Genomic DNA, 24,930 nt, shown 5'->3' with positions numbered 1-24,930 from the left:
TTTAGTGCCTTAACTTAGTATTGCTGATTATCAAAAGGGTCTTTAATCAAGTCATTTACACCAGCATACATTTGAAAACAATAAATAGCATTGCTCAATTTAGTCACAGAATAATGTACATATATTTACAGCACTGCTATAAACTTTATGAGAAAAATACTGCTACCAGATTTTATTATTTAGAACCAAGGATGCCATGTTGGATCCATCATGCACAAGTTCCTTGGGTTTAGGGCAGCTTCAACCAACTCTGTAACCCCTCTCTGAACGGGTTGAGGTGGATCCATGACATTCTCCTCCTGATGAATAAACAGGAATGGAAATAAATATCAGAATTAAATACAAGAAAAAATAAATATATACAGACAAAAATATGATACAATAATAAAATATTTTTTTAAACATTCTGTTTAAGTTGCCCACCTCTTCAGAAAAATTCTGTGGGGCTATTCCTTTAATTCTTGCAACAACATGCTCTACATTTGTGATAACCTTCTGTTTGAAGTCGACAGGGCTCATAGTACCACCTCCGGCCATAGGAGCCATGGGCATCCCAAGCGGTCTTCTCCAAGACCAGGACAGTAGCTCATCACGGAAGAACATTGCCAGATGATGCCATAAATGCTGATTTTGCTGCAATACAGAAATTTATGAATGAATCAACTTGCAGTCTTGAATTGCATAAATTACAATATCAAAATATTGAAAAAAATTATAGGTTATATAAGGGTGTGTGTATTTCTTGGCAGTTCTCACTTTAGGTGAAGCCACCGCCTGTGCTGCTGCACACATTGAAGATGCAATAAGGCCGTCGACCCCATGAGAGAAGAAAGCTTGCATATTCCTTGTTAGCCTGAACGGGACCGGCTCATTAAACTCGATCAATCCATTTGCATCATATGCAGGATGAAAATCAGTTTGAAATATTCTTCCAGTATTCTTCGCAAACAAAATCTTGTTTGGAGACCTCCCACCAATTTGTAGCATGAAGGACATGAAACTTGAGAGGGCAAGCTGGATGGCAAATTGCTTCTTGAAAGCCCACATATGGTTGCCACTTGGTAGAGTTTTGTACATGTATTGTGAAAATATGTTGTCAGTGACAAGATTTTTTGTTATTTCATTATAGGCTTGTAGACGGAGATCGACAACAGCTTCTGGTGATATTTGCCCAGATATAGCCTGATTCAACTGCTCCTTGAAATAGGTTATTGGAAGATCTGCTTCTCGGTCATTCCTAGCACAATGATTCTCATAGACCTCAAGGAAAGTACTATACATTAAATCATCTTCTACCATGCGAACCTGTTCATATAAACATTTCAAGCAGGGATTAGAGCATACTTCTCAAGCCTATGGGTCCATCTCTAAAAAACAAAAGGAAAAAAGAAACAAACATGATGTAGGCAAGGAAAATCATTTTAACCTGGGACCAAACAGGAATAATAATTGGTGTGTGAATGCCTATGTGACGCCGTCTTGACTCCTTGTGCTTCTCAAACATCTGGTTCATAACACGGAAAAGCTGCAATATGCGCTCATCACTTCTAGCATTGGGAGTCAAAGACGTCTGGACAATAAAATGGCGTTGGGAACCATCAGAACCTATTAGAGTCAAACGCCGGAAACTGCTTCCATGCCTTCTCACAATTGGAATATCAGCTGCAACCCTATCCAACTTCACAGTATGATCTGGTGCAACTTCCTGGAATACAATAAAATAAATAAGTGAGAATCGATGTAAGATGCTCTGAAGACTCCCTCAGGCTAACTTGAGGCTATTTTAATCAAGATCCATACCAAATTATTAGAAATAATACATTTGATATAAAATTAAAGTTTTGGCATTATTTGAAAACCAATTTCAGAAGTGGTTACCTGATCAGTGAAATACTGCCCTGGAACTTCAACATCAATAACATGGAAGTCCCGTAATACCTTGCTTTCTTCTTCCAACTTAAGTACAGCAGGAAACCTGTCCTCAACATTACTTTGAAGAACATTTTTCCAATGTTTCAACCGCTCTGTCAGTTGAGAGAGGGTAGAAGGGAAAGTGGCAGTGCTTTCTGGATCAAGATCACGTTCGAAATCCTGTTTGTACTCCCTCACAAAATCAACATGCTTATTTACAGCATCAGCTGAAAAGCAAGCCCTACAAACGCCTGAGAGCTCTTTCTTGAGAGATTGAGGAACTTCTGCAGTTGTAGCTGTTGGATATTTGTAGCAGCGGTGGAGCAAAGCATTAACCACTGCCAAAAGTCTCTCCTCAGGCAGAGTGACAAACCTTGAGCCAATTTCAGTCAGTAGGACCTGCAAAAAGAAATGGCTTGTTAAGATCATTCAAGTAATTACTAGATTAGGAAATACATGATCCAGATCCAACTCTAGCGCACGTTGGTGCAATTCGAACCATATAGGTGAATACAATTCATTTTTACATATGGTTTTAGTTCCATCCACAGGAACACTACATCTTGCAAGCAACATAAAAGCGAGCTTCAAAAAAGTACACAAGTTTTGCTACATATACAAGGTGGCACTATACATATAAAATTCTTTTTCGTGTGCCTACATCCATAGTGTTGTCCTTCATGTCCACTCAGGTACTTTGATTAATATGTTGATTCAAGAAATGAAGTATTCAATAACCTCATAGTTTATCCCAAGTGCTGGTAGCAATGATATTGTGTAATTCTGAGGCACAAGAGCAGCCCTTTTCAATGCATGGAACCGGGAAAGGGGAAGGTGATGTGCATTGCATTTAATATTAAGTAAATCAAAGCAACTTAAAAAAATCTAAATGAATGTCACCTCAAGTTCACTAGCCAAGTTAGCATGCTTGCTCCTAAGAGCCTCCATTATATCTTTTGCAGCATCAAAAGCACTGGCAGCTGACGCCACAAAACCTAAAGCACCAGCACGCCTTAAAGTATTCTGGTTACCGTCATTGAGGTTTGCAGAACCTTGCAGCAAAGGTTGGTCATTTCCATTATGCATGCTGCTTTCTGCACTTGACCTTTCAGGATCATGCCCATGTGAGTTTCCACCATCATGAGATCCAATACCACCAGCAGACTGAGAGCCTTGGTGCACTTGAATATCAGACGATAAGGCACTCCCACCTGGACCTTGTACTCTTGCATTTCCATCAGCCAATCCCCCAAGAGAACCTGCACTTGTACCAGAGACACTTTGCTGTGTTCTTTGCTGAGCCATTGCAATTCTACCAAGTTCAGATTTATTGGCAACATCACGCCGTTCGAGTAAGTATGTGCGGAGCCAATAATACAGAGCCTGAAATTCGGGAGAAGAAGCTAAAGTTTATTTAAGATCTCTATAACTTGCAGTGAACAAATGCACTTAACACTTACCTGAGGATACAAGGTTGCAATCTTCAGAAGAACAAGTTTACAATGAGGAGCTTCTGTCCTCTGAAGGGAGAGCAAGAGCTGTGGAATCCAAGAGAGCCAAACCCAATGTGGTACTTGATCAAAGTACTTATCAAATGACCTCCCAACTGCCTCATTAGTAGTATCAAAGCTAAGAAGATAAAGCACTCGAGCTAGGTGGCTTCTAGAATTGGACACGCCAAATTTTATACCTTGCATGAAGCAGCAAATAGCATATTCCAACCAAATCTCTTCATGAGATTCTCTGTATGCCTGCTTGAGGTAGAGGATAGATAAGTATAAAGCTCGAGTTAATAGTCACAGGAAGTAAAAGGTAGAAAAATATGTATGAGGGATTACCATATCACAATAGTTTCCCCAGCTTATCCACCCCTTAGGTAAGTTCTTAAAAAGACTAATGGCACTCGAATACGCAAGATTAGCACTTTCAGAGTCATTCAATTTTAATAAAAAATCCCCTTTTAGACGGAAAATTTCACCCTTGTGCTTTGCAGGAAAATACTCTAGATTAGTGCTGTTGATCAGATTAAGACCGGTCGTAACTTCTTCCTTCGTTTCTAAATATGCCTTTGCCTGCTCTGTTATCTTAACAAAGGCCTCCTGTAAGCACATAAGAGAGCAGTTCAGATAAGATCTACATAAGCATCAGAGTTCACTGTCGTTAAAAAAGGGGCACATAATCATGAAACAAACAGGTAAGGCAATGCTATGTTGTATATGCATTAATTGAAGAACAGAACATAACATGTGATGATAAGTTCCAAAAATTATTAAAGTGCTCCAAGAAACAGGATCATACATAGTAACAGACAATTTGAAGAATGAACAAAGAACAAGCCTATACAATTCTCAGAAGTTATACAATATAATAACCATGTCAGGATAAGAATCCAAAACACCGTGAATAGATATAGACATAATGGCAAAAGGGAAGCATTTTTCTCTAAAACCTTTTAACTACGAAAAAACAAGTAATCGCACCTGCACTTCCATGGTTGAATGACCATATAATTTCTCGAGTATGGAGACACAAACATCATAAAGGCCATGCTTACGAGCAATGTGAGCAAGCCTGTTGACAGTCCATGCTTTGTCACGGTAGCCAAGATGATGAAGTGCTGAGTTTGTGGAGCCAAAATCTTTGAAAGCCTCTATGACATGATTATACATTTCATTTCTCCACTGCAGCAAATCATACCAAACAGACATATTATCCCATTCATTTGGAGTTCTTAGTCTCCAGGTCTCAAGGATATCCTTCAGATCAGCATAAAGGTTTTGCACACCAACCACAGAATTTCCAGAGAGTTTATTTCCATTGGAAATGTCCAATAGAATCCTAGCTGACTCTTGCACCTCAACTATTTGTTGGAATTGTTGTAGAAGGGGTATCCTCGAATGAACAGACATTTCAGGCAGTTGCCACCATTGTTCTAGAGCAAGATCAACACCTTTACCCACCATGTTCTCAGCATCCCCCACACCATTCGTATTTTTGTCATGAAGGGCAAAGTATGCTTGAATCAAACGAAGTTTTGGAGTTTCTTCCACTTGAGCTTTAGGAATGACATGCTCCTTCATATACGTCCAATCAGGCGATTTCCAAAGACTGTCAAGTAGAATTTCATAATTTTCAACACTCTTGCCAAAGTCTGCCAGTGCATCCCATTGGCTAAGTTGACTAGCACAGTACAACCACTGCTCTTCCCAGAGACACATCTCAGCCTTTGGGACAGTGTTGTTATATGTTCCTTGGGTTGCCTTCACCATGGCTTGGTAAAAGAGACTTTGAGCACGTTGCCAGTAACCATGCTGAACAAGAGAAAGACCAGCCCTGGTTTCTGCAGTGACTGATCTCTTCTTCCACAGACCACACCTCATATCCTCTTCATTGAGCAGACGGTAAAGCTCAGCCAGAGATTCAGAGCATTTGGGATCATTAGGGAACAACATCACATGACTTTCCAGTAAAGCCAGTGCAATGTGCCATGCATTGTAAGTTTTACCAATATATTTGATGAGTTCGCTTGGCATTCTAGGTTGAGGATGGCTCAACTGAAGCCCTTCTAATAGAGCTTGCACTACATTTGGTCTACTGGCTTGCTGCCTTTTATGATAATCTTTAGACAAAAGAGTAATCATTGGTTTAGCAAGTGTCACTTGTTCTTCTTTATGTAATGTAACCCAGACAATTGGAAATACAAGAACCCACAAATGGTATGCAACATTAGCATCTGTATGGGCTAACTCTCTCAATGGAATCAAAAGATCAGCCACCTGCAAATAGTTATCAATAAGTGAGAAAATGTGGAATATTTGCCACTAACTGTGCATGATAGTTAATTACCAACAGGTGCCACAGTGAAACAGCGAGGGGTCAGTGCCACCTCCCAACAATTGGACAAACTCAGTAAAATGCCAACAAAAACAGATTTTATTATTTGGTCAATTTAGTTATCTATTAATATACCAAATTCTCTACATAGTACAAGTGTGCCACCTCAACAAGTTGACCATACTTGATGCAATAAAGGTGATCAGGGCAATCGAACTAAATATGTAAGAGATAAGACATCAAATATAAACGATAATAACATCACTCAAATATAAAGCATCATTTGTTTACCTGAAGTTTGCTCATACTGTTCAGAAATTGGGCATGTTTAAGCACAAGGGTCTCAAATGTTAGTGGGGCATCCTCAGTTGCATCAATAACCTTGTGATGCACCCCAGATGATTCCATAAGAGAGCTTGAAACAAGAAGTGGTTGAACTCTGGCAGAATTTGGAGCTAGTGTTATAGGTTTATCCTCAACTAATATTGCCAAGAGAAGATCAAGGCCTTGTTTGAGCCAGAAGACGTCACTCAATGCTCCCCAGTCTTGAATTTGGATAATGAATTGAAGCCTAGTAAATAGAGTTTTCCCAAGAGACTCGTGATAGATAGAGAAAAATCTCATCCTAATTTCAGGATCTCTAGCTCGTAAACCAAGCATAAACTGCCTTTCCACCTTCTGGAAAACCTCTTGGCGCAGGGGCAAAGGGTATCTGGAAGAAAACAACAAAAATAATCACAACAAAATATACTCCACACATAGCATAGACAAACTAAAGATGCTCTGCTTACTTATTTGAATCAGCACAGATCCCGTAAAGAAGTTCAAGATATTTCTGGTCCCACTCTTGCAGAGCAACTGGAGTATAGTTTTGTTTATCAACTAGTGAAAGCTTCTGAAGAAAAGAAACTATCTCCTTGGGCGTGAGAAAGGGACAAGGTGTAACTGAAGTTCCTTGTTTACAGATATCATCGTCAACCCACCCTTTAATCACATCAAGTATGCAAAGGAGTACACTTGCATCGATACCTTTCTCTGAGAGCAAAGCATTCAAAATTTGAGATACTGATCGTTTGCACTCAGGAACAACCATCACTCTTTCAGTGATAAGTTTCAAGACAGACTTCAGATTTGAAATAACTGCTCCTACATCAGCACCTTGACGAGAAGATGTGACTGATGAATCTGGATCTGTTCTCTGACCCTAATTATGCAGAACAACTTTTTTAATCAAAAGATTGGAAATGGAAAGCTCCAAACAGTATATGAAAGAAACATAATCTAGATCATATAATCACCAATGCAAAAATATGTTAAATCACATCGGCCTCTGATAGACCGTAATTTAATATGTCTGACAGTCAGACAAGCACAGTTCAGCTGAAGTTGTCTGCTGCAGCAAATTGCCATAAGTCATGTTTATATTGCCAGAAAAAACAAGCATAAATGTAATTGACAGTATGTCTGGATAAAGTCTGTAGGAAAATAAAGGGGAAGGTTAAATTTTCATTTATAAGCTAAGGAAACTGTAAAATATTTTTTCTAAAAGGTTACATTACTCCATAGGTCCCTATATTTTTTGGGGAAATTCAAATAGGTCTATGACCATAAACAGTTGTACTTGGATCCCTAAACACAAAAAAAATATTAAAGTTACATGATAATATCTTATTTCATTCTAAAGATTCTTCAATAAAGACAATATTCATTTAAAATGAAGATTTTCTCCTCTCCACCCTTAGTCTCCAAACTCCTACATCCAAACATACCCTTAAAAAAGGTGGAGTCGTGGGAAAGGTGTTCCAAAACAGAGAATTTAATTCTAAAGCAGTGTATAAAAGTGAAAAATAGGAATTGGCATGTATCCAACAGAAAAGAAACAAAACTAATACCTCACCACTTAGTTTAATTTTAACATTGGTTGAAATTGCTTTTTACGCAATAGATTAGAACAGTCATAAACTAAAAAAACGTAGTAACACGAGGAGAAAAAACATACTTGTCTTAATTGAGAATTTGCTGATGAACCCATATCACGCTGCAGCCGTTGAAGAATGCGAACCAAAACTGAAGGATCAATGAAGTTCCTCTGTGCCTCTGTCAAGGTTTTTATGACAAGCAACAGGAAACCGATTGAACTAGCATTATTATCATCGCTAGATGTTTGAGGAGCTGTGATGGTGGTAACATGCTTCTGTATCAAATCATCAAGCTTCTGGTACAACAACTTAACATCAGCAGGCGTTGTAGCTGCTTCTTGAGGGAAAGAAACAAAAATCATCTTCAACAGGGAACAAAAAGAATTTCCGGCATCTAAAAGTTTGTGCTTGAAACATGGTTCAAGAATCTGAGAAAAAGCAATCACACCACTATATTAATATATTTGGAAAATCAGAAAAATTAAAAGAAAAACAAAATGAGGTTAGACCTACTTGAGAAATCTGGTTAATGTTGTTTCTTATGAACAAGTGAGGTTGTTTCTCTAGGACTTTGTTCATGACATCCAAACCCTGCGCCAGTGCGGTGGAAGGGTCCTTTGCCTGAGATGGCTGAATACTGCTCAGCAGCTTTTCCAAATAGTTAAATTTTACATTCGCATTCGGCCACACCTCCAAAGCCTGTGAAAGCAGCTCCAAAGCTTGTTTGTACATTGCACTTGTTTCTTTGTCCTTTGGCTCTATGACCAAAGCAACCTAATTACAGAAAGTCAGAGTTAACCTCTGAAGCAAAACATTCTAGAAGGGGTTGTTGAAAATCCATTCAGAATCTTTTAATTAATCAATTTTAACTTTTGCCTCAACAAAGAAGTTTGATATCTATCACTTTCACACACAATGTCTCTAGACATCAACAGTAAGAATGAAGAGTGGCATATAAGAGAAATAAAATAATAGGTTATTTAAACCAACAATCCATTATTATCACCCCAGACAACAGTTATACAAACAATCTAATCAAATAAGAATAAAAGAATGACAGTAAGGCAATCGACGTAATCATCAAATGCACACCATAAGCTTGCCAGGTGTTGGGCCAAGCAACATCAGTATGTATCGTTACAGCATTAAATATTGGATAAGGCCCCTTCCCATATGACAATAAAAACATTACTGAGTGATTATCCTGGTAGCACCAACAATATGCAAAAGGTAAAAAAGCAGGTTAGAAGTAAGCCTCACTCTGATAAGAAAATTGATAATCATTTCTTCCATAGCAGCATTTGGTTTGAATTCTTCATCGGGTTGACTGGAAGAACTAGGAGTTTCAATGTTGGGGATTGATGGACCACCTGGTGACATCACACAAAGGGATTGCAGACCAGGCTCGGCTTTTATTCGCTTAGTCGCATCTTCAGGAAATGTGGATCCATCCACTGATCGCTTAGAATCAGCTGAGCTAGAATTGAAGACATCATTGATTTGGCTAGGTGCATCGGTATCAGTAACGACTTTCATCTCATTTTGTCTTTGCCTCTCCCAGTTAACAACCAATCCAGCAAGTTCAATTGCAAGACGTCGGTTTTCAGCTGTGGTATTATATGGCAATCCAAGACGACTCAGAGAATTCACCATCTGAGGAACAAACTGTGCCCTGCAGCTGTAGAAGAGATCTGAATGGCGAACAATGAGTTGGAATATGTGAATAAGATTCGGAATTGAATGACCTTCTTCAACAAGAATCTTCTTAGTGTATCTTATCCATATGGGCATCCGACAATCACCAAGGGGCAAACGCCGGGGCAGTGCTGGCATCAGTATGTCAAGTGCCTGCTTGACCAACATTTTATTTTCTGGTTGGCAAGTCCTGAGAAGAGCTACAAAAACCTGCATTCAAAAATCAGTGTTAGGGTGCTAGTGCACCACCTAAATACAATATATACAAGCTCATTTGTGCTAATGAAATTAAGTGAGTTAGATACACAGAAAAAACCCATGCTGTCAAAGCTCATCCAGATTTCAGATGAAGCTTGTTATAGATTATACAGATTACACATGGGCAACTAGTTTGAATTCTTTTAGTTTCAGTAATTAAGGCAATATTATGTTCATATAGTGCATTTGTTTAAGATTACTTCTCACTAAATCACTTATTTTTTTAAGAAAAAAATATTTATAACATGAAGCAATATATTTGGTTGAGATTATTTCAATAATCAGATTTCTGATTATCTTCATAATCTACTTTGAGTAGCTTCATATTATAATATTGAGGTCAATGAGGTGTGATGGATGAGAGTGAAACATGGCAAAAAAACACCAAGTACAATAAATCACTATAAAAATTGATTATTTTGGTATTAACCAAATGTAAATACCTACTTATTGACACTAAAATCTATAAAAAAAATACATCACTTATTTTACATAATCTAAAATCATTTATTTTCAAGCTTCAACAAATGGATGAATGAATCCATGATTAGGAGATTCTGTTATAGTTAGGGTCTTAGGGAGTTACTATCAGTTTTTCATAGTCTAACAGCTTTTGTTAGTGTTTAGCATATTCTATAGTTGTAGCTAGAATATTCTGTTACTGTTAGGAAATTACTAATAGTGTCATGCAGCTGAGATAGTTATAGAAGTGGTTCCTGCTTCATTTGTAATCAGCTTTTCAGTGAATAACATTTGACATTCTCAGATTCTCTCTCTCAACTCGATATTATGATTCTCTCATTTTCTCACTATCTCTTCATCTTCAAACTCTATTAAAGCTAGAAACTCTTCTTATGAAGTGGGCCAAGAGTTAGTAATGACTAGCACTGGTAATCCTCATGTTTATAGGACAATATTTAGTAAAGAACGCCTCAACAGAAGCCTATAATTCCATACCTGAAGTATTATTTTTTCTGGGGCTTGATATGCCTCCAAGAAATGGCAAACATTCACAAATGCCCATTGTTTGCTTGCAGTATCTTCACGCTTAAGATGATTCCACCCAAACTTTATCAGTTCCTTCCTATGATGGACGAGATCACTCTGAAGATATTTAAGAAGCAAAGTGGCAAGCTGCAGTAGTTCTATTCTTAAAGCCTCATCATACTCAGCAGAAACCTACAAAGAGGGACATGATGCATTGATAGACATATATGAACCTAAATACTTGTAGCAGACAATGAATCATGAAGAGTTGAAAATAACGACCAAATAAGAAATTAGACAAAATGTATATATAATGACATACCTCTTCAGGAGGATCAAGAAGTTTATCAACAATTGTTTTTATGATAGCAGAATCAACAACCTCCCAACTTTGGCCATTCTGAAAGGCATGTGCAAGCATCGGAAGAATAAGCATTTGCATTACTATCACTATGTGGTCATGGTCAAGTTGTTTTGATTGGAAAAGATTCAGAAAATGCAACAAGAGGGCCTTTTTCATGCCTGGTGGATAACCTTCTGCAACCTAAAAAGTAACAAGAAAGTTGGCAAATGAAATGAGAAAAAGAATAGATTGAAATCTTAAAAAAAGTTCAGATCCAATAATGAAGTACCTCAATAATGTAAAACTCCTTCAGGAATGTATAGTCAATACGGCTATGATATAAGAATATTGTTAGTATATCAAAGAGAACATTCACTTCGTTTTGATCATGCCTCAAGTAATTCAGGAAACATTTGACAAGCCATTTACTTTCTTTAACCTGCAATTCCATAATGATCATTACAACAAGTTGACCAACCATCACATCAAACCACAAGAATGGCAATTCCATAAGATTATATGAGACAGCGAACAGAAGCCAGAAGAAAATTAAATAGAAATCAGTATTTGAATATGGAGGCGGGAATTTCAAAATACAACAATATAAAACACATGTTACTGGAGACAATGACAGAAATAACAATTATAAATCGAAAAACTCTATGCAGATAACCAAACCGGCATAGCTAATCATTATCTAACGACATAATGGTGGTAAGTTGCAGTTGAAGACACATACAAAATAGTATGAAGATTATATTAACTGATTTAAAACAACAAATTGAAACATCAAATATTGTCATCTTATGATGAATGCACAATACAAGTGGAGACTTGGAGTGAAAAAAACACATTACAGCATATAAATAAAATACTTATTTAGTTCAAGAAATTTCAAAGATTCAAGTCTGCTAGTTCAAAGATTATATAGTCGTGCATCCAAAAACGTTCCTTGCAAGTCCAAATTGAAGACTGCTTGAAAAGAAACCAGCAAAGTACAAAAACTTCACCAAGCCTGCAGATGCAAAATCTACAAAAATAAAGCAACACTAGAATTCTTTATAATATGTTTTGTCCACAAAGCAATGGTAAGGACTTAGAGATGCCATTAAGGATACCATCAAATCAAAAGTGTATAGCAAGCACAAAGAAAGTTGAAATCATCATGAAATTATCCTTCTATCAACAATAATAATACAACAACAACAACCACCAAGCCTTAATCTCACTAGGTGGGATCAGCTACATGGATTGAGCGACGCCATAATGCACTATCACAAATATGTTCATTGTGCCTTAACTAAAATGAGCTTGTCTATACTTACTTGCACTAGGTTCAGTTCTTGTTCATTTTGCAGTCGGGATATTCTTGCAGGAGACTTCCAGACAAGAACTAATGTATCAAACACAATACGATTATTTTGTAACCAGCCAGGGATTAATTTGACCAGTGTTTTTATAAGTGCTAGTCCCTGAAAGTAAGCATCGGTAGTTGCATCGGGAGCAGGAGCGGGAGGGTTAGAAGCATCAGTTGAAGGAGCAACAAGGCTCTGCTCACCTAATAAACCAGTATGTGTGTTTGTGGAAGCAGGAACCATTTCCACATCAGATTTGGGCAGAAATTCAGAAAATGCACTTGCAAGAATCTTTTGCGGTGATTTTGATAGTTCATCTCTCAATGGTTGGCCGGCTTCTGAACAAATTATATACATAAAACTGGATTTACAGGAAACAGAATGAAACAGACATAAAGTCAGCATTCATTCTTAAAGGGATATAATTGAAGTAAAGCATTCCAAAACTTACCGCCTAAAATATTTTGGTTCACTTAATCGAGTAAGGAAATAGTCAACTGCAAGGGGTGCATATCGATTTAAAAACTTTGTAAGCGGAAGGCGATACGGACTATTGATTTCACTGTACACTTGTCCAGGTGGAAGAGCTCCTTCCAAATCAATAGTCAAGGTTACAAGTTCATCAAGGAACTTTGAAGCAGCAGCAGGAAGCAAGTGAAAAAGCTCAATTATAGCTGCACCGAAGAGAACGACACCAACAGAGCATGAATGAGCTAAGGAAGTTGCATTAGAAACACAAATTAAATATGTTAAGCCATAAATGTAAAACCTGCAGCAATCTTTGGTTCTTCACCAGCCTTCCATGACTTCTGACTCTGGGCCAGTTTTTCAGGCTCTAGCCACCTCTTCAGATGCTCCAAAAGTTTGCCACCCAAGGTAACATTAAACCAATTGGACAACAGTTCAAGCAGACGGGCTAAGCCTTGTAGAAGAGGCATACTGAGATTTTTTGTATGCGCTAAATTGACCAATATAGGCCTAAGGCTGCTTTGTAAAAGTTCTTTGGGCATTCTTTGATTAATAACCTAAGTGACATTGTACAAAGCAATAAGTGAAGTTAAAAGATAATCTCAGGTCTACTAATAGAATGCATGTACAAACTAAAAAAACACATACAATGAGATGATATACTGTAATGAACTAATGACATCATCTGGTTTGTTTACACTACCAATAATAAACAGCACCATTTCTGAGCATGCTTCAGGGAGATATCCATGCACAAATAGTGACCAAGCCAATAAAGAGGCAGAAATCATACATCAAAGAAGTTAATTATACCTGTCGCAAGCCCTCCTTTGCAACAGCAACAATTTCCGGTGTCCGGCAGGTTAAAGACTTGAAAAACATAGAAATAATTTTAGCGCGCAACTCAGAATGATTTGGAGTTCTAAATTCAGCCCATGCCATTGTTGTACAGAGTAGCTCAATGCAAGCTGTTCGAAGTTTAGTCAATGATGTCACCACCTTGGGGTTGATAAACTTAGCAACCCAAGCATTGTCATCAGATTCGGCTATTTGCAATGCATCTTGCACGAAGTTAATTAACTCTGGAGTCAACTTGAGCAGAGGTGGCCTCAAGGCTAGGCAAAAATTCAATGCTGTAACTGTTCCAACCTACAAAAACATAATCAGGTGATAAATGGATAAAAGCTCATAGATAGGTCAAATAAATATCCATCATAAAATAAGGAATTAAGGAAACCTGTTGATCAACAGTTTTTAACTTGAGCGGCCGCATTATAAGAGGCTGAAGTAAAGGCTGATACAATGGCTCAAGTAATTCAGACACCTCACTACCAGTCCTGCTAGCTAAAAGTGCCAAGCATGATTGTACATTCTTTCTAACAATGATAGATGCATTCTGATTGAACAACTCTTGAGCAAGAAAATCAACTACTCCTTGAAAACTTTGCCTCCGTGCATCACTGTTTGCTTCATCAGCATTATTTACCACCCGAAGAACTTGAGTGAGAACTTGGCTTGTCTCTTCCTGCTCCTTGCTAGCATATATGGGAAGTTTTTTAAGGACATATATTAGACCACGCACAATTCTTACTTGGAAAAGGCAGAGAGTCTCAACAGTGACTTTTCCAACCAAAGCACCAAGTCCCATGACGCCTCCCATTTGTGCTTGCCACGTAAGTCCATAGCAACAATGCAGAAGACGGGGCAACAGTTGTTCAAATACAGGAACGTGAACACTTGGGGGTGGAGAGTATACTGGATTCATTGATGGACTAGAGACAATCATAGGTGTACCAGGACCTCTGGACATTAAGAAATCAGTATGTTTTGAACGAGCTAGGAACACAAGTGTTTCTGCAAACACATTTAAAGCACCAAGAGCAGCTTTGGCATGATGCCTGTTTTCAGCTGCTAGCACATCAACTAAAGCATCCAAGAATATTAGAGGCTCCAGCTCCTTCAGATTTGAACATGCATTAGTTTTTGGCCTAAATCCATCATGAACATTATTTGAGATCGATGAACCCCCAAGTGAGGTTGCTGACACGTTACTGGATGAAGAATCAATATGAAATATCACCGCAAAATGGCGACATATATTGATGACAAAATCATCTGCGGTATCTGTAAGATCTGGCTCACCATTAGCAGCAATGACAGTCATCAAGAGAATCTTGAAAACAGACTTCTCAGCCATGAGTTGAGTCTTTGTCTTTACACCTAAGTCAGCCTGAAACGAGGTGCTAAATATTAATGCAGCACAATAAATATATGATAATGTAAACTCATCTAACATATGCAACTCTTGAACTAAAATTGGACGGAAGAGATTTTGCAAGGCTGGAGGTTGAAGAAGAAAATCTCAGAAGGTTTTTAAATCAGCACGAATGTGATACAGCAGAAGCCTAAAGGTGATGAACTTGTGCAGAAGTATTGATATTTGATTAGGCTGTCCATGGAGAATTGATCCAAGAAAAACGAAGGGTGATATTACAATGCTTTGTATCATATGAAAGCACAACAAAAATAACAAACTAACCTTTAGGTCAGTTGACTCCGACCTGCGTAATGATTGATCAACTGTAGAAACCAACAACGCAGACAGCTGCTTAGATGTAAATCCCTCGTCAGCAATGATTCCAGGCAAATTGAGCTGAGATGATAAGCAAACGCGTAGGAACTTTAGAGCCTGCTTCCGATAGAAAAAATCCATGCCACAATTTATGTTCGTTACAGCTTCCACGGCAAGATTTATGCATCGGTCAAGTGGTACCAAGAATGGAGTTGCAGGCTCAAATGTCAGAATTAGGCGAAGCCCATGCTCAGGGTTCTCTTTACACTCAAGTGCCAGAGGCTCCTTAAGGAAGCGTCTGTTTCGGCCACCTAACTTACCAAGAAGTTGCAATGCTTTTGCACCCCAGGGATAGGGAGCTGGCCTTAAGTGAGACCACAAGGCCAGAATCACCTCAGACATAACATTGGCCATACTAGGCTCAAGGAAGTCAGGATTTAAACTATCAACCCAAAATTCAAGTGTTCGTAAACCTAGACTCACTAGTTCATCACTTCCCTTAAGACAGAACACCAAAGGCTTCATAAGACGAGAAAGGTATGGTAACAGGGAGCTCAAACGGGCAGGTAGGGTCATGCAGAGCTCCAGCAGAAGATCCCTCATATCTTCCCCAGCTGGCCTTTCCAGCATGGCCAACAACATATTGAGGCAGGGCTGCAACATGGGAATCAAGTCCCGCAGCAAAAGCTCAAACTTACACCCTGCAAGTGCCTTGAACATTATACGAAGCAACTGCATGTAACTAAGAGGTCGTTCAACTTCAGTAGAATTTTTCATGCATACTTCCATTATAACAGGCACATGAGGCTGCAAAATCCGTTCAAAATCTGAAGGTGCTTTAGCAACGGCACCGAATATAAACCGAAAAAGATGCAAAACCAGTTTTGCTGCAGGAGAATCTGGGTTTTTCAAGGCATCAAGTTTGCTGCTCACAAGAAAATTAACAAGCACATCAGCAAATGGCCGGTACACTTTGGCAGTTGCAAGAAGGGTGGAGAAAATTTGGACAAGTTGAGTGTTGGACATCATGCATTCAAAAAGCTCAGGCATACATAGAGAAAACATATCCATAAGATCTCGAGGTTCCATGATCGCCAAAATCTGTGAAAAGAGATGAAGCATTTCCCTCTCCTCATCCTTCTCCTTGAAAAGTGCTAAGCAATAAACACCACTTTTTAAAACACCAGAGGCTTTGCAGACCTACACAGCAACATAAGCTATTAAATTCAGAAACACCAATGTCAGAGCTAACAAGATATATTACCTCATCTTCTCTCATGCCCCTCGATGCTTGAGATGGTGGTAAATTCGGCGGTGGTGAGACAAGCACCTGTAATAGATGTTCCATGGATTGAGAAAAAACTCATGTATAACAAACATTACACTGGATGGTGTGGGGTATATGGCGGACAAAAATTAATATGCCAAGGATTCACTACCTGAGATCTAGGTGAATGTGCATGAGTAATGCTCCATATGATGGTCTTCATTCCTGAAAGTATAGTGTGTAATAGAATTTTCACCATCCAATAAAAAATGGGTAAACTATCATAAAATAAGAAGAAAAACATGAAACTAGTTGACAACTTTACACTCAGTAGAGAAAATTTACCCATCACTAATGTCTTAATCAGATGTTTGCAATCATTAACTTCTTTTGAATGCTCTACAGGGACCTGCAAATTCAGAACTGCCTGCATAGAAAAACATAGGCCAGGGTCAAGCCAAGCAAAACTTAGACAATGCATGATATGGCAACAAAACACATGAAATGTTTTATTTTGCATTTATAGCTTTGCCGAATCTCATATGATATGGAATGTCAAACATCATACAAAGCTAAGCAAATAATGACAGGTGGACACCAATTCAAACGTGAAGCTAAATATCAAAGTATCATTACACATTCTAAAAAACTACTAAACATTTTTTCCCAATAACCTGCACGGGAAGTTCAAGCTTTGATCTCAATGTAGTTCGATCCTTTCCTTCCTCGCCTTCTTCCAAAAGCTATTTTAAAAAGGAAATGAATGATTATTACCAGGTAAGAAGAAAAGCTTTTTCAACACAAACTAGTAAAATTTAAAATAATGAAAGTTGAAAACACTATATTGTAAACATGACAAGTTAAGTCATATGCAGGAACCTTACTCTCCACCAAAAGTGGAGAACCAGGCTCAAATCATCCCCCTCCCTTAAGACCAAAAATAAAGAAGCCTTATCAGAAGTAGCCTAAAAAGAGGGTAGCCAAAATCAAGAGGCTTCCACCTAGTGGAGTCTAGGGAGGATAGATGTACGCATGTAAATTGGTTACACAGAGGACATGGTTGCAGAAACTCCAAATCAATAATCAAGCGATCAGGTGATATGAGGAGAAATAAATAGACAAAATGATACAAAACCAAAAACAAAGCCCCCTTACATTAAAGGAAAAACAGTTAAAATCTCTAATTCACTATTGATATCAAGAAGATATCAGTCTCGAAAGAGATTTGTACAAGAACGGAAAAGAAACGTCTCAAAAAAACAGACAACACTGCAAGCAGATTGAGGGGATTGCTTCCTCCTTTCCAAACCTCACTCATAGTTTGCCTAAATTTCTCTCTCCTCACCTATTACCGCCTTTCCCTCTCCTCTCTTCACCTATTATCCCCTTCCACTCTACCCAAATCTACTTCCTGCCCCACCTACGACATGGACAGGTTGTTACGATGTAGCCTAGCCATGTCACCACACTTGCCTCGCACACTACTCACAAAAACCTTTACAACCGAAAGATTATTTATCTTACACTGAAAATTTATCATTTATAAAAGCTTTCTTTTTGAGAATTTTGATTTTAATGATTTTATCGAAGTTGTCAAGTTTGGAATTTCATCAAGAAACATTTGTTCAATTTTGGAATAGTCAATCGTGAATGGTAACATATCCTACTATTCAGAAACATCGACAAAAAAACTTCAAATATGCATGATTCTGCATCCTCCTTCCCCTTCTTCTGAGCCTTTAGAGCCATACAAACTACAAAGTGGATTCGTGAATACCTTATACCATAAGAACAAAAACAGAGTGACAGCATGAACACTCTGCAGTGGAAGTACAAAATTACGGTGACTACCTCTGAAAACTGATTTGATGCATGTTCACCTCTTTAGTTCTTTTTATTAAGTCTCTAAGCACCTTTGATTTCTCCAATGACAAAATTGGTAACAGAGCAAAAAAACAAAATCTCGCTGAATTGTAGAATCGTATCAATGATATGGGATTTCACCTATTCGTACAATAAATGCACGACGCAAAACTATCTGTGGAATTGCTTGCATGCTGAATCGTATCAAATCTTGCAATTCAATTCATGAACCATGCAATTCTAACAGCAATGATTTTTATTATAAACAGAATTTAAGATCTTTATCAACACCTTTTAGCAATTTACTATATAATTCAAACAAAATAATATCGCCTTGAAATCACTTCTCATCTAATACATCCAAACGTAAAATTGATTTTTAAAATATCCTCTTACACATATAATGAATTGTTGAATTTAACTTATATTCCCATTACACCTAATCCAAGTACAAATTTATCCCAAATCATTTGCTCAGCCAATGAAACATACTCAAAATAGAAGTGTTATGCTCCAAACAAATTATCACACCCCTCCTCAATAAAGGTTACTGTAAATACCGATTCAGGAAACTACAAATACACAACTTACATATGCCAATTGTGAGGCATAAGTTGGTACATTAAAGTATCACAACTAACCTGGGGTATTGTACGCTTGAAAGTGCTGAATTTCCCAACAAAAGCATCTAGAATGCGGCCCTATAGAGCAACATAATGCATGTAAATGCCAGGAAGATATGAAGTACAACACGAAATTGTCAAAATCTAGAAGAAATTTTGCAACAAACCAAGAGGATCCTTGCTTCATCTGTAGACTGCTGATCAACCCCTTTCTCAAAAATTGGTTCAACCTATACATACACAATGGAAAGAGGATAATATGAGAAGGCTTCAGGAATTAATTATGATAAGTACTATCAGATCCTAAATCTCTTTATCTTGAGAGAACAAGAAAGCAGGAATAGAAAAAGAAAAATTATATGAATAAGGAAGAGATTAGAAGAGAGAAAACGAGAAATACTTTAAAAATAGAAAAGAAAGTATGAATATAAAACGGAGAAATAAAAGAAAATTTATCAATCGTACCCCCTAAACCTACAAATAAACAAGTCAATCCCAGAATTGACCACAAGCATAACACAAATAAGCAAAATAAAGAAACATGCCTCAATTCCTAAAGTGCAACGAAGTTCTAAATTTATATCAGCAGCAAATAAACATTTCAACCAAATCAACAATATTCTGAAGAGTTAAGAAAAACACCAGATTCAACATCAAGCGAGCACAAGTGGTGTGGATGCTCAATGACAATGATGCGTCATGCATATTGCTTGAGAATAAGTAAATAATCCGCGACAGCTGCAGCCATATGGAATTCAAATTAGCAAAGATAGTGTGTAAGGGATACTTTATCAGTTAAGACATATGCAGCAACATGATAAGAAGAAAAGTCATTTGATGCAATTTATTCCCAAATTAAAAACAAGGGTTGTAAGACAAAGTCTACCAATTTAACTATAAGGACATAGTACATCTTATTATAACCCTAGTTAAAAATTAAAGACACATACGTCAATAAATTGATAACAGACTTTATATTTTTAATACCACTTTCTTGTTTTTGTTTCATACTATTTTTTGCCAAGATGAAAAATATATCTTCAATTTTTGACATTGGCGTGTTCATCCAAATCTAGTAAACATTGTTTTCTATAAAGAAATTTTATTAGATATCATAACAGAAACCGTCATTAGTTGAGTATCATAATGACACTGATAGTGTATCTCATACCAAAAAAAAGTAGAACATTTTCCTTGAAAACTCTAGTGATCCTCAGCAATTACAGACACCAAATCACTTCATTCAATGCACAGTGGCATACCATAAATTGCTCCAAACTCTCCGGAGATTGTTTAGTTCAATTAATCCTTCATTTCCTTATTACTCATTAAATCTAAGTTTCCAACCATATTTGACAAAAACGTGTATGATTGTAAGCCCTTGAAAGAATTTGTGAGCATAAACTTGGTCCCCCCAAAGACTATTATTACATCGATTTGGTACACAAATGATACTTTTATGACATCAAAATAGTCTAAATGTTACTTGTTACCAGTGCCAAACCGTGCAATGACCAAAAATCATTATTTGGTACCAATTTGATGTTGTCAATCTTTGAGGACCAGATTGATGTTTCAAAAATCTTCAAAAACCAAATTGGTGAGTTGCTTAGTTTAACTATGAGCACATGATTATAAAAATATTCCTCATTTTGCTATTCTGCAAGAAATTATTAAATGCAACAGATAACTCTTATCTTAGATAATATTAAATGAAAGAGAAGAATACCTGTGATAAGGAGAGATCTTGCCGAACATGATGCACAATCTCTGCCAAAAGACTATAAGCCAAGGGCCTCAATGTCTCAAAGCAAGCCCTCCCAGTCCCAACCAGAACCCTAAAAATTTGAATATCTATAGCATAAGAGAACATTCAATGCCAGTTGAACTGCTGACAGGTTTGATTTCCTCCAAAAGGTAGAAAAATTCCACTACAAATTCCTCTTATCCATTCTTATATTATCTATCTTCCTGGCTAGTGACAGACAAAGGTATAGATCCCCACAACTATCATTGTACAATTTCACTTCTTGCTGAGTTCCCAAATATCTAACATTGGGCACACAAATCTAGAAGCATGATTTAAGAAGCTATATGAACAAAAGATATTAAGTAACCCTGATCATGAATCTGAACAAAATTGACAAATGAGTTTCCAACACAAAGATAGATCACATAGTTTAGTTGTTCTTTGCTTAATAAAAACACCTGATTTTCCTATTAGATAAAGTTATGACCATCTACATTGTACCACTAGTGACCTCCCAAAACTCAGACAGATCCACTCAACCAAATAAACAGGGTAATTGTAAAAAAAAGATCTCTCTTGCAAATCGCAACGATAAGGTTGTTTCCCTTGTGACCTAGAGGTCATAGGTTCAAATCCTGAAAAGAAACTCCACTTGAGGGGGTAAGGCTGCATGCATCTACCCTCCACGAACCCCATGGTGGGAGCCTCATGCACTTGGTCGCCCTTTTATCTCTCGATATAAATATTTGCCAAAAAAGATTAACAATTCAGTAAGTAACTCAGGTGAGAACAATTGTTAATGTAACAATTAATATGGGCATTTGGATTTTTTAATGATGAGTATTAAAAGATAAATGCATATGACTTTTTTTAAGTGATCATGTGACCAATAACTAAATTTCTACTTTAACCACTCATGTAAGGTTGTATGATCCAGATTTGTTGTTCTCGCAATTTTTATAGGGAATTGTTCTCACTTGAGTCACCCCCAATAATTCAAAATGGTTATTTAAGTCGGTTTAAAGGTTAAACCAATATATAATATAATAAACAGTGGACAGTTCCGGTGGTTATTTATACTTAACAGGGGAAATTTATTAATAGGAGTTCCATATTTGGAACTTTTCAAAAAAATCTCTGAATCATAATATTGGAATGTCATAATGTTACCTTTCTTCGAGTAGAGTGTCAATGAGAGGAAATAAACCTCTCCTGAAATCAGTTCCAAGGACATGTTTCAGGGATATTAATAACTCCTGCATCCAACAATTTTTGGCTTAAAACTAAAGAAAAAGAAACTCGACAGAAAGAAAAAAAAAAGGCAACGTAAACAACTGTATCACCTTTCTAATGGATACAGAATCAGAGCATGTTACAAGCAAATTCACAATGCTTTTACATATACTTTCTTCATGTGGCCTTATGTAATCGGCATAGCTTTTCAATAGATAGGTTAAAAATGACACTGTCTGCAATAACAAAAAATGAAACTAGTAAGCATATAATGGATGTTTTCAGAAGGTTAAGGGAAGAATAGACAAACAAGCAGATAAATCTCTGTTGTTCGAATAGTTGACATAAAAGTAGCTATGATAAATTAGGATACATGTATCTGTAATAGATATCCATATTAACACTGGTTGGAGAATAACTTTAGGAACATCACAAAAATTAATTCTGTAATTGAAATCTATAATGATATTGTGGCCGCATCGGCAGCAATTGCGGTCACAGACTCCTGAAACTGCAATAGTGCAGTAACACGATTTAAAACTATGGGCCGCACATGACCGCTAGACATCTAAGAAAATGAAAGTGGCCATTTCATTGTAAAATGTGGTCCATACATTTTCTGCCAAACAAATTATATGATGCCCTTAAGGAGTGGAAATCCCAATTTCCCTTTGCTTTAGGAACCTATTTGTGTGATATTAATTATTAAGCATGGGATGTGGAAAATTAAAACTCCAAATACTTGGTATGTCATAAGTCATAACCAAAATAGGGATTCTAAAGCTCTTACATATCTCTTGAACCATATCTGAAAAGGTTGAGTTATAATGACTTCCAGGTACTTAAAATATTATAATTTCCACTTACAAAAAAACAAAACTAAAAGTCTTGCAAAATATTTAGTCAAACTAAATATTTTGACAATAACTACTCACCTTAACCTGCGCACCCTTGAGCTCTATGAAATGAGTTTTCAAATGAGGAGGAACCCTCTCAGGGCCTGGAACTGATATAGCTGAAACCATCAATGGCAGTAATTGAGGAATATTCGCTTGAACAAGACGGCTATATAATTGAAACAGAAACATCACCACCAGTGGACTCTCCGTAACTATTTTGAATGACCGAGTACTTGGATTAAGCAGCGAGCCAGTAGCAACGGTAGTATTCATAACTTGATCTGAAAGTGAAGTCTCCATGGGCTTGACATCTTCCCCAGTCATTGCCATGTTATCAAAGAAATGACTAACGGTCAATTTAAAATTCTGGTAAATCTTGCAGACAAAGTCGAGAAACGGTTGCACCTCGTTTTCTAGAGTTGGCCTAAAATTCCTTAAAAGGTCGAAGATTATACGGATACAAATTAAGCCATTTTCTTCATTATCTGTGGTGAGCACTTGCATAGCAACCTTCAATAGATCCTGTACAAAAGGACGGAGAACTTCACTGTGCGGAAGTCTATTCAAAATCTCAACCACAATATTCCGGAGCTTATGCTCTGGATTGTCCACAAACTGTGGCTTCGTAATTTGCAGAAGTATCCCTGAGAATGCCCGGAAGTAACACTTGAGAAAATTCAAGTACTCAGCAGTGTGAGCGATCTCAAGACTATCCCTAACTTCCATCACCATCTGCAGCCTCGCCTGAATAGCTATTTTCGCCCAAAAAAAACATATTTAAAAAATAAACAGTAACAAACTACATAACATAAATAAATCAAAACAATGCAAACTGAAATCACACAATGCTGAAACAACAACAGTGAAATGAATCCATTTTTCCACGGGCAATATATATTTGAAAGCAACAACATAGAGTACCCGAATAAATAGTTAACAAACTACTTATTCCATGGTCACTTAAATAAATAAAACAACAAACTAAAAAAACAGAAATGAACCAAAACAACGGAAACTGAAATCACATAATGATGCTTGATTCAACAGAAGCATAGTCAACTGAGAGCAGCATGGAGTATCCGAAAATCTATGTACTATACGATCACTTACATAAATCAAACACAAATTAAATTCAGTTAACGCTAATAAGACTGAAATCAATTGAAATTTGAAAGAAACACGAATCATTTGAATGTCTATGTATTTCATGATCATGCAAAAATTGAATTAACATGAACAATCAAATACAAAAAAAAGTACATAGAGAATAAATTAAACAGTGATAGTTGCGGAAAGAGAGAGCATACGTAGGTCAGGCTCAACGAGATGGCGGGAATGTTGCTCGAAATTCTGAACAGGACTCATGATGTCGCTGTTGTAGAAGTGAAACCCTATGTGGCGATGGTTCAATTCAAGGTCAAATTGGGTTTTGCACTGATTCTAGGGTTCAACGAAGTGACACTACACCACTCGCTCTGTATCTGCAGCGCGCTAACGCAGCAGCAACAAATACAAAGATGGAGGGTTTGATCGCTGAGATAAATAAGAAGGATTTGCAATGAAACTAATAGGTACAGATTCTACAACTATGAGTATGTTAGAGAGTGAAATTTAGGGCTTTTGAAAGTGAGAGTTTCTGACTATGTATGATTTCCCTCCTCTTCTTTTGGGAGCTGCTAGAAGGGGATGCGTTTTATATCAAAACAATATTGGAGCAAATTTGCTATCTATTACTCCATCAATAATTTTGATCGATTGAAAAAAAATATTTAAGTTAAAATTATAATCATTTAGTATATGAAGTGACACACAGCTTCCAGCAGTGTATGGAAAGGAAATGTGTTCCTAAACAATATTGGGTTTGGTTGGTCCAAATGCTTTTTCATAATGGACCAATGAGTAAGAAAGTGAACATGTAACACCTTTGGTTTTTTTTTTTTGGTACAACAGTAA

At 37.2% G+C, this 24,930-nt stretch overlaps 1 protein-coding gene across 2 annotated transcripts; it reads right to left on the bottom strand.

Moving 5' to 3' along the window:
• On the bottom strand, positions 1 to 24,342 carry LOC109332734 (transformation/transcription domain-associated protein-like). 2 transcript variants are annotated; one of them, XM_019567744.1, is made up of 36 exons: positions 24,285 to 24,342; positions 23,014 to 23,729; positions 22,189 to 22,314; positions 22,016 to 22,101; positions 20,825 to 20,933; positions 19,738 to 19,833; positions 19,263 to 19,325; positions 19,114 to 19,173; positions 17,284 to 17,352; positions 16,955 to 17,036; positions 16,782 to 16,834; positions 16,607 to 16,672; positions 15,310 to 16,542; positions 14,008 to 15,000; positions 13,584 to 13,919; positions 13,072 to 13,327; positions 12,754 to 12,976; positions 12,273 to 12,663; positions 11,237 to 11,386; positions 10,927 to 11,148; positions 10,575 to 10,796; positions 8,925 to 9,569; positions 8,178 to 8,438; positions 7,745 to 8,092; positions 6,537 to 6,949; positions 6,037 to 6,457; positions 4,392 to 5,687; positions 3,750 to 4,010; positions 3,372 to 3,662; positions 2,812 to 3,294; positions 1,879 to 2,310; positions 1,427 to 1,705; positions 757 to 1,305; positions 424 to 633; positions 167 to 299; positions 1 to 111 (listed from the first exon to the last, which is right to left on the bottom strand). In XM_019567744.1, exons 1-35 carry the CDS (start codon positions 24,340 to 24,342, stop codon positions 180 to 182), a joined length of 11,619 nt encoding a protein of 3,872 aa, XP_019423289.1. In that variant the 3' UTR covers positions 1 to 111; positions 167 to 179. The 2 variants fall into 2 exon arrangements, with proteins under 2 accessions (XP_019423289.1, XP_019423288.1); XM_019567743.1 differs by having other exon boundaries at positions 1 to 299.

The sequence above is a fragment of the Lupinus angustifolius genome, chromosome LG18, assembly GCF_001865875.1.
Source record: "Lupinus angustifolius cultivar Tanjil chromosome LG18, LupAngTanjil_v1.0, whole genome shotgun sequence".
NCBI lineage: Eukaryota > Viridiplantae > Streptophyta > Magnoliopsida > Fabales > Fabaceae > Lupinus > Lupinus angustifolius.
This window is presented reverse-complemented; position numbering and strand designations above follow the sequence as displayed.